Source organism: Eubalaena glacialis, chromosome 10 (genome assembly GCF_028564815.1).
Source record: "Eubalaena glacialis isolate mEubGla1 chromosome 10, mEubGla1.1.hap2.+ XY, whole genome shotgun sequence".
Classification (NCBI taxonomy): domain Eukaryota; kingdom Metazoa; phylum Chordata; class Mammalia; order Artiodactyla; family Balaenidae; genus Eubalaena; species Eubalaena glacialis.
The window spans coordinates 19,252,420-19,272,347 of NC_083725.1; the positions used below are offsets into that span (position 1 = coordinate 19,252,420).

At 42.7% G+C, this 19,928-nt stretch overlaps 1 protein-coding gene across 8 annotated transcripts in view; it reads left to right on the forward strand.

The window, feature by feature from the left end:
- LOC133099081 (centrosomal protein of 78 kDa-like) overlaps positions 1-19,928 on the forward strand; it is a 70,385-nt gene that overhangs the window by 6,283 nt on the left and 44,174 nt on the right. For 4 of the 8 annotated variants that reach the window (XR_009702283.1, XR_009702284.1, XR_009702286.1 and 1 more), the window contains exons 5-7: positions 3,106-3,170; positions 3,461-3,572; positions 9,521-9,661. Coding sequence is in view for 2 of the 8 variants with exons in the window: in XM_061202539.1 (XP_061058522.1) it covers positions 3,106-3,170; positions 3,461-3,572 (177 nt within the window). In the remaining 6 variants the exon portion in view is untranslated. Of the gene's footprint in view, positions 1-3,105; positions 3,171-3,460; positions 3,573-9,520; positions 9,662-18,123; positions 18,197-19,928 lie in introns of those variants that run through there. The other 4 variants (XR_009702288.1, XM_061202539.1, XM_061202540.1 and 1 more) reach the window with 2 other exon arrangements.

Here is a 19,928-nt window from a genome sequence, read left to right on the forward strand (position 1 = left end):
TGAGCGGAGGCAGGTAGGACTCCATTGGATAGGTTTGTTAGGGGACAGCTTCACTGGAGAAGTGGCATTTGAACGGAGACCTGAATGAAGAGAGGAGCAAGCCATGGAAGATCTGGCGTAAGCACATTCCAGGACAAGGAGGCAATGAGTATGCAGGCATGTAGGTGGGTGGTGTATTTAAGGAAAAGCAAGGAGGCCAATCTGGGCAGAGTACTGAGTGAAGAAGAGTGTGGTATGACATGAGGTCAAGGAGCTAGCCAAGGGTCTGCTCTTGTAAAGTCTTGAAGGCCAGAGTAAAGGTGTGGATTATTCTATACGAGTAGAGGGTTTTGAACTGGAAACGGCATGATCCAAATAGTATCTCAATAAGATGACCTGGTATAGAGAATAGACTTGGGGGGATAAAGAAGAGAAACAGGGAGACCAGTTAGGAGACTATCACAGTGGTCCAAATAAGAGATGTTTATGGCCTAGGTTAGGTTGGAAGTTTGGAGCAAGTGAAAAGTGATTGAATTCAGGTTGTGTTTTGAGGGTGTAGCTAGCAAGACCTGCAGATAGATTAGATGTGAGGTATGAAGGAAATAGTAACAAGGAGACAAGTCGTTGATGATTATGTGTGCAACTGGGTGGTATCACTTAGAAGAAGGGGGCTGATGGGAGGAGCAGCTTTTGAGGGAATATCAGGACGTTGGTTTGATATCTTAGATGCCCTTTAGGTATCTAAGTGTCTGGACAGTGCTCAGACTGTGCTTTCTATCCAAAGGTATCCAAAGCCACTTTAGATGCAAAATGTTTAAAGTTGACCTTTGCGATAATCCTGCAGCCTGTGGAACAAAAACCACATTCACAGAAAGATAGACAAGATGAAAAGGCAGAGGGCTATATACCAGATGAAGGAACAAGATAAAACCCCAGAAAAACAACTAAACGAAGTGGAGATAGGCAACCTTCCAGAAAAAGAATTCAGAATAATGATAGTGAAGATGATCCAGGACCTCGGAATAAGAATGGAGGCAAAGATCGAGAAGATGCAAGAAATGTTTCACAAAGACCTAGAAGAATTAAAGAACAAACAAACAGAGATGAACAATACAATAACTGAAATGAAAACTACACTAGAAGGAATCAATAGCAGAATAACTGAGGCAGAAGAATGGATAAGTGACCTGGAAGACAGAATGGTGGAATTCACTGCTGCGGAACAGACTAAAGAAAAAAGAATGAAAAGAAATGAAAACAGCCTAAGAGACCTCTGGGACAACATTAAATGCAACAACATTCGCATTATAGGGGTCCCAGAAGGAGAAGAGAGAGAGAAAGGACCCGAGAAAATATTTGAAGAGATTATAGTCGAAAACTTCCCTAACATGGGAAAGGAAATAGCCACCCAAATCCAGGAAGCGCAGCGAGTCCCATACAGGATAAACCCAAGGAGAAACATGCCGAGACACATAGTAATCAAATTGGCAAAAATTAAGGAGAAAGAAAAATTATTGAAAGCAGCAAGGGAAAAACGACAAAAAACATACAAGGGAACTCCTATAAGGTTAACAGCTGATTTCTCAGCAGAAACTCTACAAGCCAGAAGGGAGTGGCATGATATACTTAAAGTGATGAAAGGGAACAACCTACAACCAAGATTACTCTACCCGACAAGGATCTCATTCAGATTCAATGGAGAAATCAAAAGCTTTACAGACAAGCAAAAGCTAAGAGAATTCAGCACCACCAAACCAGCTCTACAACAAATGCTAAAGGAACTTCTCTAAGTGGGAAACACAAGAGAAGAAAAGGATCTACAAAAACAAACCCAAAACAATTAAGAAAACGGTCATAGGAACATACATATCTATAATTACCTTAAACATGAATGGATTAAATACTCCAACCAAAAGACACAGGCTGGCTGAATGGATACAAAAACAAGACCCATATATATGCTGTCTACAAGAGACCCACTTCAAACCTAGGGACACATACAGACTGAAAGTGAGGGGATGGAAAAAGATATTCCATGCAAATGGAAATCAAAAGAAAGCTGGAGTAGCTATACTCATATCAGATAAAATAGACTTTACAATAAAGAATGTTACAAGAGACAAGGAAGGACACTACATAATGATCAAGGGATCAATCCAAGAAGAAGATATAACAATTATAAATATACATGCACCCAACATAGGAGCACCTCAATACATAAGGCAACTGCTAACAGCTATAAAAGAGGAAATCGACAGTAACACAATAATAGTGGGGGACTTTAACACGTCACTTACACCAATGGACAGATCATCCAAAATGAAAATAAATAAGGAAACAGAAGCTTTAAATGACACAATAGACCAGATAGATTTGATTGATATTTATAGGACATTCCATCCAAAAACAGCAGATTACACTTTCTTCTCAAGTGCACACGGAACATTCTCCAGGATAGATCAAATCTTGGGTCACAAATCAAGCCTCAGTAAATTTAAGAAAATTGAAATCCTATCAAGCATCTTTTCTGACCACAACGCTGTGAGATTAGAAATGAATTACAGGGAAAAAAATGTAAAAAACACAAACACATGGAGGCTAAACAATACGTTACTAAATAACCAAGAGACCACTGAAGAAATCAAAGAGGAAATCAAAAAATACCTAAAGACAATGACAATGAAAACACGATGATCCAAAACCTACAGGATGCAGCAAAAGCAGTTCTAAGAGGGAAGTTTATAGCTATACAAGCCTACCTAAAGAAACTAGAAAAATCTCAAGTAAACAATCAACCTTACACCTAAAGAAACTAGAGAAAGAAGAGCAAACAAAACCCAAAGTTAGCAGAAGGAAAGAAATCATAAAGATCAGAGTGGAAATAAATAAAGTTGACCTTTGCTGCTGCCAAAATAGTAGCCACTGGGGACAGTCTGCAAGATGGCATCTTAGGTTTCTGAGGAAGAAATTAGAATACACAAAGGGGGAAATAAGTGTATAATTCCATAATGTAGATTTCATATTTAATTTTATGGGAAAAGCAATAATTAGTTGACTTTTTGTTTTAAATGGAAATAGCCACTCATTGGGAAATAATTACTCTAATTTCAATTTATTTTACTTTAGATCATTCTGTGATGAAAGCAGTTATCAAGAAATGTCTCCAGAATGGAAGGAGTGCCAAGTCAGAGGTATATAACATGTTTTAATTCTCTCAGAAGAATTTCTCTTTAATGGCTTGTTTTTCTTTCCTTCTTAAAAGAAAATTATCAAGGTACTTTCTGCCATCTTAAAACTAAGCTTTTAGTCAAATGAAATGGCTTTTCTGTTTTTGAAAATGTTGTGTGATGCTTTAATTTAGCTTCCCAGAAATGCAGATTGAAGACCTTTTATTAACTTAAAATATCTTAATTTCCAATGAAGATCAAACCCTCCTAAATTACCTGTGACTTAAATGGCATATTTGTCATTTCTCTCTCAGTACCAGTGGATAACTTCTCCATCGGTGAAGGAACCATCCAAAGCTGCTAGACAGAAAAAGAGAACTATAATTTTGGGAAGTGGTCGAAAAGGAAAAGCTACTATTAGAATTGGTAACTCTTTCTTTTTTTTAATGCTACTAGAACTTATACCCCTTATATATCCAGTGTGCTAAAATTAAAACAGCCTTAATGGTTATTCCTTAATGGTTAATTTTTTCCTTAACGGTTAGCTGTCAGTATTATTTGTGGTTCTTATGGAACGCACCTAGGATGTTCCTGACACATAGTGTTTAATATGTATTAGATATTAATTTTAATATGATAAAGCTCTTGAAGTGACAAAATCCATATCCAGATACGAGGTCACCTTTTCTCCCTTTCATGTGGGGTCCAGGCCTTAGGAAAGAGAGGGAAGCATGTGATGTGTCTAGTGACAACCCCAAAATAAAATAAAGTATGCAGAGCCCTTGGCGCTTTACAGATATTAATACATTTTATTGTCATCACAACCCTGTGAACAGACAGTATTTTACAGCAGCACAGACAGGTTAGGGTCAGGTGCAGCGGGGAAGTGGGATCAGGCAGGATAAGAACATGGGGAGAGTCGGGAGGGCTGGTTCCAGAGCCTTTACTAAGGAAACAACAAAAATCACAGATGATAATGACTGTTTTTTCAAAATGCAGGAATCGGTGGAAAAACTAGAAATGATCATGTTCTGAATTGTGATCAGTTGTGTCTAAATATGTGAAAGTCAGTTACTTTCCCATAAGCCAGAAATAACAATAAAAAACAAGGAAAGATCCCATTCGCAATAGTCACAAAAATTAGTAAATATCTAGAAGTCAGTTCAGTGTTCACCTGAAAAAGTTAGTGCAAAAGGATAGATGAAACATTTTAAACATATTTGTTAACATTAATAAAATGTAATGTTAACATATGATCTATTAACATATAAAGCCACTGGCAGAGGGAAAGACGGATCGGTGGAAAAGTCCAGAAACTGGTCCCTGTTTACTTGAGAATTGTATTTTAACTTAGACAATTTTAAAGTCTAACTTGACTTTTTGTCTAATTGACTGATTGAAGCATTGATAATTCATTTAAACAGAAATTAGATATTTGCCTCACAGCATACACAAATTCTAGTCAGTCAAAAAGATGCAAATGCAACTAAATGCAAGAAGCAAATATAAAATACAGGAGAGAATTTCTGTGTAAGTGTAGGGAGTACAGAAGCCTTCCTAAGTAAGCCATAAAACTCAGAAGCCATAAAGTAAAAGATATTTAATTACATGAAAATTTAAAACTTTTCTACAGTTCAAGACATAAACAAAACAAAATGACAGGCACCAAAGTTTGGTAGTGTATTAACATATAAAGGTTACTGTTGATATAGAGAAGAACCCACAAATAAATGAAAAAGGATAACCAAATTTTAAAAAGGCAGGGGGTGGTTTCTAACTGTATGAGCAAACAACTCAGAAGAAACACAGCTGGCTAATAGACAAATGAAGAGGGGCCAACTTCTTTAGGAAATGCAGATTAAAACCATGGGATTTTCTTCCCCTCATGGGCAGAAATTCTAAAGACTGATAACATCTGGTGTAGACAAGGGAACAAACACACTTTGCGTATGTTAAGTATAATAAATGTGTTCAAAAAATAATAATAATAATAATAATAAATGTGTTCAATTTTGGAGCGAGGTTTGCAGCATCCATGAAAGTTCAAAACTCTCTTGCTCTTTGACCAAAGACTTTTACTTCTAGGCACCTGCCCCCTGCCAGTACTCTGCCTTGCATAGAAGTGTGCATAAAATCAGGCACCCACAAGTCCAATGAGGGATACTTACGTAATGGGGAAAATCTAGAGACAACCCGGATGTCCTTCAGGAGGGGTCTGATGAAGGAAATTAGGATCCATCCATGATATGGAGTAACGTGTGTGTGGAGAAGGGGGAAGGTCTGTGAGCAAACTGGGAAGATGACCTGATACGTCATCAGGTTAAAAGGAAAAAGAGCAGGTGTAGAAAAGGACATGTCTATTATTCCACTTAGAAACCCACAATGTTTGTATTTGTAAATACTATGTATGTATATATGTACATATGGAAACACGCATATATACACGTATACACATTTGTGTATCTGATCCTGAAAATGCACAAAAGACTGTTAATGGAAACCACCTCTATGGAAGGGAATAGATCTTTATATTTTTACTCTAGTTTTCCTAATTGTGTGCAAATTTAGAGTTAATTTTTTATTTAAAAGTTAGGCAGTCAGGAGAGGCCTAGTGACTCTTTTGTGGGCTTCTCTCACCTCAGGATGCACTCTTCACGCCTTTCTTGTTTCTGGTTTGTCTTTTGGAGCAGACACCACTGAAACGAGTGTCTTGTCATCGCTTGCCAACTGCCTGCGGTTTTCTTGGCGCCCTCCTAACCCTCACCACCTTTGTGAGATGCTGTTTTGCGCTGAGGTGGTGACTTTCCCCTCACACATACCCCTCTGGTACCTTGGGAAGTCCCGGGGTTTCTCAGTGGGCATTCTAGAATACTCATCCCAGAGATGCAGTGGGTTTTTCAGCCACATGCATTTGGGGAAGACTGTGTTCCTATATGAATTATCCTCTTGGGAGTTCACAATTCACCGGAGCTCTTGAGACGCTCTAGGAAGTTGAGTCAAGAAACCCTTGTAGCCCTGTTAATTCAGGATTTCCTAAATGTCTGTGACTGACTGTGGCACTGCTTTTCCAGTCACAACCATCCTTATCAGCTTCCGTCATAGACTCCCTGGGGAGCGCTGCTCAGACTCTGTCCTGGAAGCTTTGTAGTCCCAGGATTACCGGCTGCTTCCATGCCCACCCGGCCCCGTGCTAGCGCTCTGTCAGCGTGGCACCTTCTCCCTGCCCCCCAACTCATTCAGGCCACAGGCCCTGCCCCCGCTCTGGGATTTAGTGATAACGCCTGGGAGCGGTGGCCCAGCACAGCCCACGGCAGTGCTCGGTGTGGCTCACAGGGTTTAAAACACACAATGTGAGCCCTTATTGGAACATGGGAAGATGATTTAAATCCAGATGTCTTATTTCATAATCCCCGTGTCTCAAAGTGGGAGAAACGGACTGGGAGGGCCGTATGTTTCAAGCAAAAGGGAGACTGTTTCTCTGTGGGAGTAAAGAACGGGCCCTCACAGTTAACAGGTAACGTAGGGAGTTTGTGTTGAGTCTGTCATGTTGGGCCTGTTATACTCATTTATATGACCGTTGGGTCCCTATTGGCATTTGCATTTACTGCCCATGCTTGAAACTCTCCAGTGTCCCTGTCTTGGTCACGAGCACAAATTCTGTTGACCTAGAAAGTTCTTTGTGGGAGCTTTCTAGCAGGCCTCTCCCCCAGTGTCCCCACCCTCCAGCCCCTATGTCGTAGTGCTTTTTCTAAAATGCAGAACTCCTTGTTGGGCAGACCTGATTGCTCCTCGTTGCTCCAGTATCCGATCGATCCAGTTCCCAGGAGAGCGTGTCTGCAGGGCCCTCTGCGGTCTGCAGTCCTGCCCCCAGCCAGGCACCCAACACCCCAGGTGCTGCAGAGAACTTGCTGGCATCCCCCGTGCCTTGGCAGACACAGCTCTCTGCCAGATGCCCTTCCTTCGTCTCCCCCTGTCCTGACCCCTCCCACCTCCCTTCCTCTGAAACCTTCAACCTTCTCTCGGGCAGAGTTACTTGCTCAGCTCTGTGCTTCCACAGCGCTTGTCCTGTGGAATTTGAATTCCCTCCACAGCCGTCTTGCTAGGTTGGGAGCAGCTAATTCCCCTTCATCTTTTTCTTCCTTCCCTCAGCCCCACACCAGGGACACTCTCGGGCACCGTGCAAATTTAATCTTCAGTTTCTAGTTGTTATGACATTGTTGCTGTCATGATACCACCTACGTTCACAGTAGGATGGGTAAATGTGTGGGGGACGACTGTCAATACAGATTCTCTGTAAATCCAGGTTCTTAATTCTTCCCCCTTTTAATATTTTTTCTCCTGAAAGCACGTGTCCTTTTTGCTGCTCCAGCTCTATACTTGGACTGTCACCTGGGGAGCCTGAGGCAGCAGAATATCAAAGAGGGTAGACACTAAATTTTTAATGTAAGTGTCAACCAGGATACCTACTACCTGTGCAAAGGGGGGCCCAGACTTCAGGCTCAAAGCCTATTACCAGATACTTGGTTTCCCTGCTTGCGTCTCTTCTGTCCGTCGACGTGCACTTGACTCCTATTAACTTTAACAGGAATTATGTGTGTGCCCTGAGGGGCGAGCATAGCTTTTAATGGGGGCTTCCTCACACTGCTTTTCTTTGTTGCTTACTTTTAATGAGTCCCACCCACCCTGTAGAAGTGGAAGAATAAGACAGGATGTGTTTGAGAAAATGGAGATAGTTATTACATATTTTCCTTGTAATCCAGAATAGCATGTCAGCTCTTCTGTTTGTCTCCTTTGGTTGTCAGTGGAAGATAATTTTGGCTTGCTTACTTTCCAAATGAGAAACTGAAGTCAAATACTAACGTATCCTAGATGAAACTTGACCCATTCATTTTTGAGAGTCTGTATGAGCCCTGTGCAAGGTGCTGAGAATAAAAAGACAGATTTATTGACTTCGATAGATATTTACATAGCATTGAATGTGTTCCAGACACTGTTCTAAATTCTATCAGTTATCTACTTTTGCATCATAGAACACTTCAAGACAGTGACTTAAAACCACAGCCATGGGGCTTCCCTGGTGGCGCAGTGGTTGAGAATGTGCCTGCCAGTGCAGGGGACACGGGTTCGAGCCCTGGTCTGGGAAGATCCCACATGCCGTGGAGCAACTGGGCCCGTGAGCCACGATTACTGAGCCTGCGCGTCTGGAGCCTGTGCTCCGCAACAGGAGAGGCCGCGATAGTGAGAGGCCCGCGCACCACGATGAAGAGTGGCCCCCGCTTGCCACAACTAGAGAAAGCCCTCGCACAGAAATGAAGACCCAACACAGCCATAAATAAATAGATAAATTTAGAAAAAAAAAAAAAAGGTTAAGATGGATGTGTTGTACAACATGGGGGATATAGCCAATATTTAAAAAAAAAAAAAAAAAAAAAAAAAAACCACAGCCATTTCTTTTGCTCAGGATTCTTTTCAGTCAGCAGGTGGGGCTGGGCTCATTGGGGTGGTTTCTTCTGCTGGTCTCATCTGAGATCACTTATTCAACCAAAGTCATCTAGTGATTCACCTAGAGTCTCAATGGCTCCCCTCATCTGTCTGGCAGCTGGTGCTGGCTGTTGGCTGGACCTGTTATTTCCAGTAGGCTAGCTCGGGCTTGCTTACATGGCAGTGATGTTTTAAGAGGGCAGGTATAGAAGCTGCATGCCCCTTGAGGCCTCAGCTTGGAAGTTGCACAGCATCACTCCTGTTGCAGTCTCTTGGTCAAAGCAAGTCCACAAGGCCAGCCCAGATTCAAAAGGTGTGGAGCAGTAGACCCCACCTCTTGCTGGGAGGGCTGCAGAGAATTTGTGGCCATTTCGTCCTCACATCAGAGAGGCACAACAGAGAGATTTAGTAACTTGTTCAAGGTCACACAGCTTGGGACAATACAGTGTTTTAAGTGCTTTGAAAGCTGCTGCTCATTATTTTTAAATCTTACAGCCACTATTCGGACCAACTTTTTTTTTTTTCTCTGCAGCCTTGTAGAGAAAGGGTCATTCACATTGCTGTGTGGCTGCCATGGGTTGGAAGCTTCATATATGTTGTACCACTGAACTGTCATAACTAGTATGAAATGGAGATATTATTATTATTCCTAATATTCAGATGAGGAAACTGAGGCTCTTGGAAATTAAGTATGAGTCGTATAAGAGAATGTTAGCTCACTGTTTCATATGCAAGAGTGGTCTCCCTAAGTAAATTATAAATGTCCTGGCACAGATCTTTTTTTTAATCTCTTGTTTGCATCTGGAAAATGGTTTTTAAAACCTTTCTGTTGCTTTGTTAATGGCAGTTGCACATTGCAGAAAAATAGCTGGAACAAAAAACATGTTTTTCAGATGTCCAGTGGAGCCCCAGAATAGAAGCAAGACAAATATTCCATTCCACATTGGCGACACCAAAGGAGATGATGCTTTAGAAAAAAGATTTCTCGACAAAGCTCTTGAACTCAATATGATCTCCCTGAAAGGGCATAGGTGGTGAGTACATGTCCCATCCAGAAGCTTGTCAGAGAATTGGTTTAGTTTTCAGACGCTGAATGAAACACATCTAGGAGCCTGCCCAACCTGGAGTAGCAGTTATTGTAACTAGTTGGGAAAGACCATTTGTTACGGGGGTTCTCCTGCTGCTGCTTACAGGCCCCTTAGCACGATTCCACGGCTGAGAGCATGGGGGGGCCACACCTTCTAGGAGCTTTGGTCAAAATTACCTTTGAAAATCTCTGCTCTGACAGCACAAAGGGTGCCATCCCATCTCTGGTGCGGCTGGCACATGCCTATTCAGTGTAAGAACAGATCACTGTTGCTCCCCTGAACATCGGAGAGAGTAGTTAATTCTGTAAGCTCCATGAAAAATGTATGTTCTCATGCATGAGAATAGCTGCCCGCTCCCTGCCCCCTGTACGGCAGGCTCATCGAAGAGTTGAGCTAACCTAGGTTCAATGTGAGCGTGACGGTCCTTCACTGCGTTGGAAAGGAATTTTCTAATGACTGAGATGTGTGAAGCTCCTGGCCACCTGCAGGGGCTTTCAGGTGGGAGGTTGGACACGATGGTCTCAGGTGCCGTGACTCTCGCAGGAGCTGGTGACGGGAAGGAGGGTCCTGTTCTAAGCCAGATGCTTAGCCAGATGCTAAGCCAGATGCTCCTGTTCTTAATGGCTGCATCGGTGGTTCTTCTGGGTCCGTGGGAGGCATTCGGGCCTCTCTGCATAATGCTATCACCATCGAAGATGTCCAGAAGCTGGCAGCCTTCATGAAGCATTTTTTGGAGATGCACCAGCTATGAGCACATCCTAACCAATATACACTCTGCCCTTGAACAGTGTACAAAAGTCACTTGGGCATGGCTAAAAAAACTAAACAAGCTCAGTATTTTTCTCGAATAAACATGCTTATGATAGATTTTCTTCTTTTTTCAGAGAACAGCAAAACATCCACAGCTATCCCAAGCTGTTGAAACTTAACCTTAATTCTGACTTGAACTGGAAGCTTTGAAAAAGTCTTCTCTTGCTTTTCTACCAAATTCTAGCTACTGTTGTCTTTGCTGCTACTTTTTCTGCCTAGATCTCACATTCAAAGCTGCCTATGGGTTTAATTATATGCAAATTGCAGGTTATTATTTTTAGAGACACACAGACACACAGCATGGAGGGTGGGTGGGGCTCTCTAGGTGCTGAATTTTGATCCTTTGCAAGATGACAGCAGTGGGGTCTTCTGGATTCTTTCTTTATACGGTTATTCTCATAAAGCAATAAGAGTGACATCCTATATGTTTATCTAGCAAGGTCTGTTCTTAATACCAAATAGTTTATATCTCTATGCATTTATATCTCTGTGCCTTTATATTTCTAAGAATACGGTTCTTGTTGGTATATGTTGAGACTTTGAGAATGTTAGGATCCTTGACCTTGTGCATTAGAGTGTTACGTTCTCAACTGTTGTGTGCCTCCCCTTCCCCCTCCCCTCTCCCTTTTTAAGCTGCTTCACAAGATTTGGAAGCTCCCTGATTCACTTTTACTTTCCTTTCAGTGGGTAGAAAAATGGTTGGTTGGTTGGTTGGTTGGTTTTGCACTTATGCTATTAAACTAAAAATCCCCGTTAAACTCCCTTACTGTTTGTTCACGTGACTGTTCTCTTTATGGCGTTTGACCAGTGATGCTGTGAGTTCGGGAAGATCTTTGCTGAAGAGTCTTTTCCCGAATGGTTCATCCATTGTCAGTGTTTTATGTTGACCGTATGAAGGACATTAAAGTCCTAAAACATCAATGAATTTCTTTACATGCTTTTTAGACAGATTGTTCTTTTAAAAACTTTATGTTGGGAAAACTTGAGTCTAAACATAGCATCTGTGAAGGGTATTTTGTTCAAAAAGGTGTAAGACTTGAGTCCTGTACATCCATGTTTTTAATGATTCAGCATACTGGTAGCTTTCCGTTGGCTTTTGGAATGGACATTACCAACACACCACCTTACAACACAGCTGACGGTAGAAAGTTCTATGAACTTTGTCCCACTTAGGCTGGAGACATGCCGCTAGGACAGTTCTGAGCTATCTTCGTGCTTCGTTGGATTGTGTAGTGAGGACGATACTGATCTTTCGTCCCAGCTCTGCACCAATTAGCTGGGTTAGTTGGGTTTCCTGCTTAGGGCTAAGCCTTGCCAGTCTTGGTTCTCTCATCTGTAAAAAGGAGGATTGAAATAACTCCCCCACTTATCTCAGGGATATTTAAAGAGCTTAAAACGAGGGCTCCATGCAGGATGTGACTAATAACCACAGTAAATGTTTAAATAGCAAAAGTCAGCCAGTCCATGGACGCCATCCAAGTGTTCACATATAATAGTGCTCAGAGTCTATTTTGCCTCCTTCATCATCCATTCATATGATGGTTACAAGTCCCTGTGGTTTGTACCGGCCCCACATCTCTTGAATCTCCACTTATTTCCAGTCCCATTGCCACAGCCAGCTCTGTCAGCCCTCAGCGGATCATTTCAGCAGCCTCATCTGCCCCCATCTGCCCCTACCAGCACAGCCAGTTGGACCATCACTTCCCCTTCATGCTCCTCCTTGGTTCATAAAAAAAGCTCAGACTTCTGAGCCCAACGGTCACAGCTTTGTGGTGTCTGGTCTGGCTTCTTCTTTCTTGTGTTTCTGGTTCTTGGAATGTGGTGTGCATATATGCCCATGCTACGTCGGGTAAGCCTGGACTTCCTGCCCCCGCTCAGCAAGACTGACATTCCTTCAAGACACTTGCCAACCTCCTGACCTTGTTTGTGTCTCCTGCATTGGAAGGATGCGCTTTTCCTTTGTTCTTATAAACGTGACCCTTTTATCCCATCACAGCACCTCCATTCTGTGTTTTCCTGTGCCGAGGGTGTCTGCTTACGTGCCTTCCCCATCAGAGCAAGGAACAAGCCCTGTTTCTCCACCTGCATCACCTGGCATCCTGCCTTGCCCTTAGGAGGTGCTCAGTGACTGTCTGTTTAATGAATGGAAAGGCAGGGCTTCCTGAATTTCACAAACAGCCTGCAGTAAAGGCAGAGGTACAATCTCACATACGTGGATGTTTTAATTTTTCAAAAGCTTACTATGTAATATCATTTTTTACTAAAATTTAAAATCTTGGAGGGCTCCTAGATTCTTCTTTACATATGTGTGAAAGTGTTTGGAAAACGTTCAGCAACTGCATTCATACCAGGACAAAGGGCAGTCACTGTTGTCTGGAGCACAGATCGCTGGAAGATACTCATCGAGCGAAAACCTTGACCTTTGTATGTCTCAAGTGAGTGAACGGATGCCAGTCTGCTGACCACGTGGAGAGAGGGGAAGGGGGGAGATAAGGATGCAGGCCCCGGGTCAACAGGCTGCGGGAGCCACAACTGGCCAGTCTTTAAGATTAAAAGCAAAGTGGACAGACAGGTGTCTTTCAGGCCTTGGGAAATCTGTGTAAGGCTTGGTGGCCTCATGTTCCTTTATATCCTCCGGAGTGTCCTCCTTCTTCTCCCAAACTGTTTTTGTCTATTTTTCTCTTGCAAAATTTGACAACATCTAATCATGTTAATACCACCTACGTGAGAAAAAACAGATTTGTTCCCACGTTGCTTATGTTTACCTCCACACACTGCTTCATCCCCAGCACTGCGGCTCTGTTCTTTGCCTGCACAAGAAACAAAATTGTTCTGTTCCGCGCTAGTCTATGTTTATCTAAACATCTAATGCTGTCTCATCACAACTTAGCAGATGCTGGAAGGTTTGGCAAGCCCTTAGGTGAACTATGTGATGTAACAAATAGTTAGTCCCTTTTTTCCCCTATAGAGCATCAGGAGCCAGTAGAACCCCGTAAAATGGACAAGACCCATTGATAGATGTCCAGCTCTGCCAAAGGCCCTTGCAGGTCTGGCCTTGTATCATTCTGGAATTAATGTTTGTTGTATCGTGTTCTTTGGAAGGAAAATAAAATGAGGAAGAATTTTCTCACATTTGATCAGACTGAACATAATTAAGTGAAATGCTACTGCATCTGCAAAGAAATCAATCACTTTAATTGCAAAGAAGATTCCCCGCCTTGGTTAGTAATTGGGCTCTTGGTAATTTAGAATCAGAATCCATGATAGTTTGTGATGAATTGGCTCCTTTTGGGCTAAAGAAGGTAAGAAGTTCTAATTACCCCTGGATTATTCCAGAGTGGATGGAAAAGCTTGATCAAAGAGATATTGGGAGAGAGCTAGAAAAGCTAGCAGTGAGCAATGATTTCTTGAATTTCTTTTTAAGAAGCTAAAGAATAAAATAGTTCATTTGTTGTGACAAAAACCAGAGCTTGTGGTATTTGAAATCCCAGAGCAAATTGGATTTTCTAAGAAAATAGGGAACTGGGCATATTAGAAAAAGTTTATGTAGCCAGAAATCCTATAGTTAGGTTATGGAAATTGGCCTTGCTTACTTGTTAGCACACGAGAATACTGACAGCCTTGGGCCTCACTTGGGGAAAACTATGGAATTCATACTTTGAGTGTTTAAATGTATAAGTAATTGGCACTAAGTTTAAGGAAGTCCAAAATGTTTTATTCAAATGAAAGCGTAATTTAAGTTAGTAGAAATGTACTCAGGGCCCTAATGAATGAATCTACTAACCCAATCCCTGTTGGTATCCTAGCCTTTGTCTCTCTTCAGATTACCTAACAATACCTGAAGAATAGGCTGGATTTTAGGTTGATGCACTTATTTTGAATGGTGTGTGTTGATTTTATATATCTATATAGATGTAGATATATAGTTATAGATATAATTTCAAACTTAAAGAAAAGTTGCAAGATTAGTACAAAGAACTCTTGTATATGCTTTACCTAGATTCACCAATTATTAATATTTAGCTTTATTTGCTTTGGCATTCACTGTCTCTCCATATATACATGTTTTTTTTCTCCTGAACCCCTTAAGGGTAAGGAGACATTGTGCCCTTTTCCCTGTAAATAGTGATTACTTCCTAAGTGAAACAACATTTTCTTACCAAACCACAGCACAGTGGTCTAAGTCAGAAATTTAACATTGATACTGTTGACTGATCTACCGTCCATATTCAAATTTTGCCACTTATTCCAGTAACATCCTTAATGGCTAATTTTTTCAGCCCAGGAACCAGTCTACAATCATGCGTTGTACTTAGTTCTCATGTCACTTTGGTCTAAGTATGAAATAATTCTTCAGCCTCTTTGTTCTTCATATTATTGAGAGTTTGTGACGAGTACAGGCTGGTTGTTGTGTAGAATGATCCTCGGTCTGGGTTTGTGCTCTGTTTCCTCATGGTTGTTTCATGTTATGTGCTTTGGATGGGGGTTCCACAGAGGTGACAGTGTGTCTCTCTGTGCATCCTTACAGGAGCCACCTGATGGTCATCTGTCTCATTAGCATCTTGGTTAAGGTGGTGCCCACGAAGTTTCTCCACTGTCAAGTTATTATTTGTCACTTTGTAGTTAGTAAGTAATTTATGGAGAGGTATTTTGAGACTCAAAGTATTCTGTTCTTCATCAAACTTTTGAATTACTTATCTGGTTCATAGAGCCGGTAATTCAGGTGGATTTATTTGATGGAGAAGGTGAAGTGATTCTTAATGCTTACTTTCCACTAGTATTTTTACAAGCCACTCTTCTCTCTCCCAAAGGAAAAAAAATCCTAAAGTATAAGCAGCAGAGGTGTGCAGAACAGTTCATAGATAAAAGGCAACCGTTGGAGGATATATATTCCAGGAGCTCTGAGAGTAACAAACATATTTTGAGAATGTGAACAGTATGGGCAAGTGTGCTTTTTGGTGAATCAGGGAAGGAGGAAAAGAATCCCCTGATCAGGATATAGGGACCAACTTGCAGACTTTTCCTTCCCTGTCTAGTCAAGGTTGTTTATTTCTCAATAGTTGTAGAAGTACAGCCCTTTGGCCACACAGACCTTTAATCTAATAACCAGATCATGAACCACATAGCCTGATTATGCTTTAAAAGATGTGATATATATAACAACCTAAAGTTAAAGCTGCTTCTAATGACTCTAGCCCCGCAGAATATCCCCCAAGAGAAAAGTAAAATCTTGGCTTCCATCTAGCCAGGTGAAGAGCTGTAGGCATCCCGAGAAATGAAACTTGAAGTTGAAACGTAAGAAATGTAGGAGGTTACAGGTCATTCTGGGGGAAAAAAATAATGATCTTATCCAGCAGAGTAAAAAGCGGCTAGAGGCTGAATCATTCTTTCCTATTCCCGTCCCACAGTTTAAAACCATAGGTTCTTTAGGTTGAATGTCCAGGGGTTGAAGCAGAAATCTTTAGGAGTTCTTAGGAAATGACAGGTGAGCAGGTTAATAACCTCAGGTAGGAACAATTCTGCTGTAAAACACACTGGGGAAAGTACTCCTGAATTTCTGATGAATTTAAGTCTAGGGCAGTCTAACATATTTTCTAAAGAACTATGTTCACGTTAAGGCTCCAGCTGATGTTACCCAGTCGCCTCCCCCATTAAGCCATCTCCAGTTCTCCCAATGGCATATTGTTCAAGATATGGTGTCTTCCATGAGCAAGGTTCTTGTGGATACAGGGGCAAGATATATCAGTTAGGATTTTGTTGGTCACAATAGATAGAAACCTTGGTCCCAACTGGCTAAAGCAAAAAAAAAAAAAAAAAATTATTGGTTGATGTAACTGAAAAGTCCAAAGACAAGGGCCAGCCCAGATCTGGTTTACCGCAGAGGCCCATGGTGTGTATTCTTCAGAGCCACCTTTCTAGGACTCTGCGTCTTTGTCCTCCTTCGTGTCATGCTTCATGATAACCACATTGGTGACATTGCCTCTTCAGAACAGGTCTGTAGCTCTGCTTTCCTCGCCAGAGTGTCCAGCCTCACTCTGCTTGGGCTGCCTTAGGTCAGGTTCTCATTCCTGTGCCAATGAGTAGGACCCAGAGGAAGGGACATGCTAACTGGCTGGAATACAACAGGACCCATCCTTGGAGCTGGGTAGGTGGCCAATCCCACCTAAACCATATAGAAGCCTGTGCAGTTTGCCAAATGAGTTCTGCTTTTTGTTGCCCTTTTGGAGCTTACAGCTTCATCAGGGAGGCAGACAAACAAATAAGCAAATGGATACAAGATATGAAGTGAAAGAACAGAGCTGTGAGAGTAAATGTCAGGGAGACACAGTCCAGACGGCGAAATGGGAAGTGACATTTGAGTTGAGATCTGAATGGTTGAGCAGGAGTTAATCAAGAAAAGAGGTTAAGGAGAGACAAAAGCCACGTGAGCATTTGGGGGAACATTTATCACTTTACTTTCTCTTAGGAGAGTTGGTGTGTGATGCTCAAAATATTGAACAACTAGTATGGTACCCTAAAGAGAGCAAAATTACAAGTGGCCAAAGGAGGATGACTACAGGAAAGCACCACCTTGCCATAGGTGGCCACAGATGAGTGGCCCACTGCTGGGGTCTGAGGCCCACAGGGCTAGGGCTGGAGCAGAGACTGTTAACCAACTAGGATGGAAGTAGTAGATAAGTATATAAATAACTGGTATGGCAGCAGAGGCGTGTACCTGCTGGATTTCAAGCCTGAGTGTACCCCCTTTTTTTCTGGGCCTCTTTCCACTATTTACTGACCACCAAACCTTCCCTATGTGATATTCAATAAATGTTGACTAAACATATAGATGACTATATTGATAGCATGGGAAAATTATCTACATTCATGCCTGGATATTGTTAGAAGATTTCGCCCCAGAGCAAATTAGCAAATGCTTCCCTAGATTCCGCAGAGCATCTCAGATGTTGATTTTCAACTAGTGGCTTCTGGGATTTGAATCAGCATCTGCCTGAGGTTTGCAAGTTGAGGGGAATCTCAGCCTAGAGATACATGTTGATTCCACGGTACAGTGTTGGAAGCCCACACGGAGTAATAAACTTACAGTTGTGTTCTTTTTGAACCATTTCATACTTATTGACTTAATGGGCACGTTAAAAAAAATCATGAGATGAAGCATTAACATCTTGATTCCTGTCTTTTCTTGAAGGGGGAGAAAATTTGGGCCTGCATTTCAGCATGGAGGTTTGTCTGCAGCCAGTAGAGGCTGCCTCTTTAGATGGTGTGCTCTAATTTGCCTTTCTTCCACCTTCCTCATTTTTTTCGTATTTGTTACGTACTTGCCCTTGGGTACCGGGTCTGAAAATAGCAAGATTTAAGCTTTCTATTAGAAAACCATCGCAAGGTAAAAAGAGTACAATGATCCTTGGCATCACCCTTCTGGCCTTTTCCACTGTTTTAACCCCAGCAGCAGGAGCATAAACTTCCCAGCTGTGTGAAGGACTCAGAACTGAGCCAGAGCAATCCCCAAACCAGCTGAAGTTAGTCTGTTAGCTTTGTGCAGGCTGAAAGCTTTAAATAATCATTTCCAGTCATACCTTCTTGTCATTTCCCTTTAGTGTACAATTTCCACCTCCAAGTTCTTGTCTTACACCCTGAGAGCCTGGCCCAGAACTAACCTAGGAGCCTCCACTTGGGTGAGTAATTGTAATTAGCCTCCTTTTAGTCTCTTCAGCATCTCTCCTGTTTAAGGCTGAAGTCTAGTTCTATACGATTTCAAGTAAAAACTCCCATCCGCAAGTCACTGATCCATTCATCCAACCTTACCTAGTTAGTTAGCAAAATGGGGAATCGTATTGACAAGATCATTATCCTTAAGTGATTTGGAGCCTAGTAGGGAACTTAAAATATCAACATGCAGTTGTCATGCTCTGGGACAAGTGCCTATCAGGTAGGGTTGCAGATAAAATACAGGACACCCGGTTAAACTTGCGTGGTTTATTTGTTAAATCTGATAACCCTACCACCGGGGAAAGTGTTGGGTGCAAGGGAACACAGGTGAGGAGGACCAGGGAAGTCTTCCTAGAAGCACTGCCATTGAGGCCAACACGAGAGGGGTTAAGTCAGAAGAGGTGGAGCATAGCGGAGGGCTCTGTGAAGACAGAGAACAGCACGTGTGAAGGCCCTGACTTGAGAGCTGCCCCAGGAAGTTTAGGGGCCTGAGGTTCAGGATGTGGGAACGTGGAGGGTGGAGGAGTATGTCAGGGGAGGGGAGACTGGAGACGCGATGAAGTCCTGCCATGGAATGTGGACTGGATCCTAAGCACAATGGGCCAGCTATTGTAGGACCTGAAGTGGCAGAGTGACGTAAGATACGCATTTGAGAAAAATCCTTCCGGCTGGAGTGTAGTGACTGCTTAGAAGAGGGTGTCTGGAGACAGGAGAAGGCAGAGCGGTGCTTGCTGCGGTAACGATAGTGAGTGATGGCGGTGGCTGTGAGGAAGAGAGAGGAATGGATGAGCTACTTAGAGGGTGGATGGGTAGATGTGGGAGATGAGGGAAGAGAAAGGTCGCATATGAAGATGGTTCCACTCAGTGGGACAGGAGAGGTAGGGAGAAGTGGGTACTGCGCTGCCATCTGCCTGTGTGCCTCAGACCGGCTCCCTGCCTTTCCACTGCTCTGCTCCGTGTCACAGGGCTGATCCTGCAAACCCCATCGCCCAGATTTCCTCGCCAACTCTTTTCCAGGTAGGTTCAGCCAATGGAAAGCATTGGCCAGAGGTTGGAGGGCAGGGGGATGGGAGAAGCCAGCGTATTTTTCCCTCGCCCTCCGCTCTCTGTTTGGGCAGCTGCAGCAGGGCTGGTGGCCGCTTTGCTCTGAGTGACTGCCCCACCAGGCAGCCACTCCCTCTGTGCTTCCAGCTCCTGCCTGGCGGCTGTGGCAACACCATTTCCTTCTTTGCCCACCAGCCCAGCAGTGGGGTGGGTGTGGTTTCCTCTGCTGTGACTCTCTGGGATGTCTCACCATCCCATTATGCCTTTTAGCGTTTTCATCACCATATGAAATTTGTCGTATTGAACTACCTGTCACGGGCTGTTTTTCTGAGTGGACATTCAGTAATATGGACGTGTTGGATTTGAGGTGCCTTATGAGACATTTAAATGGAGACGTTTAACAGGAAGTCATATATAGATTGAAAGGTGCAGAGAGTGGTCTTAGATGGAGACAGACTTAGCTGGTAATGGAAACTAGGGGAGAGGATGAGGTCCTTCAGGGAGATGGCATAGAGGATGAAGAGCAGAGAGCCTAATACAGAGCCCCGAGAAATACCCCAAGGAGGATCAGCTCAGCAAGAGACTAGGAGGGTGCCGAGCGACAGAAAACTTTCAGGAAGGTTGGGTGGCGCAGAAGCCAAGGGAAGAG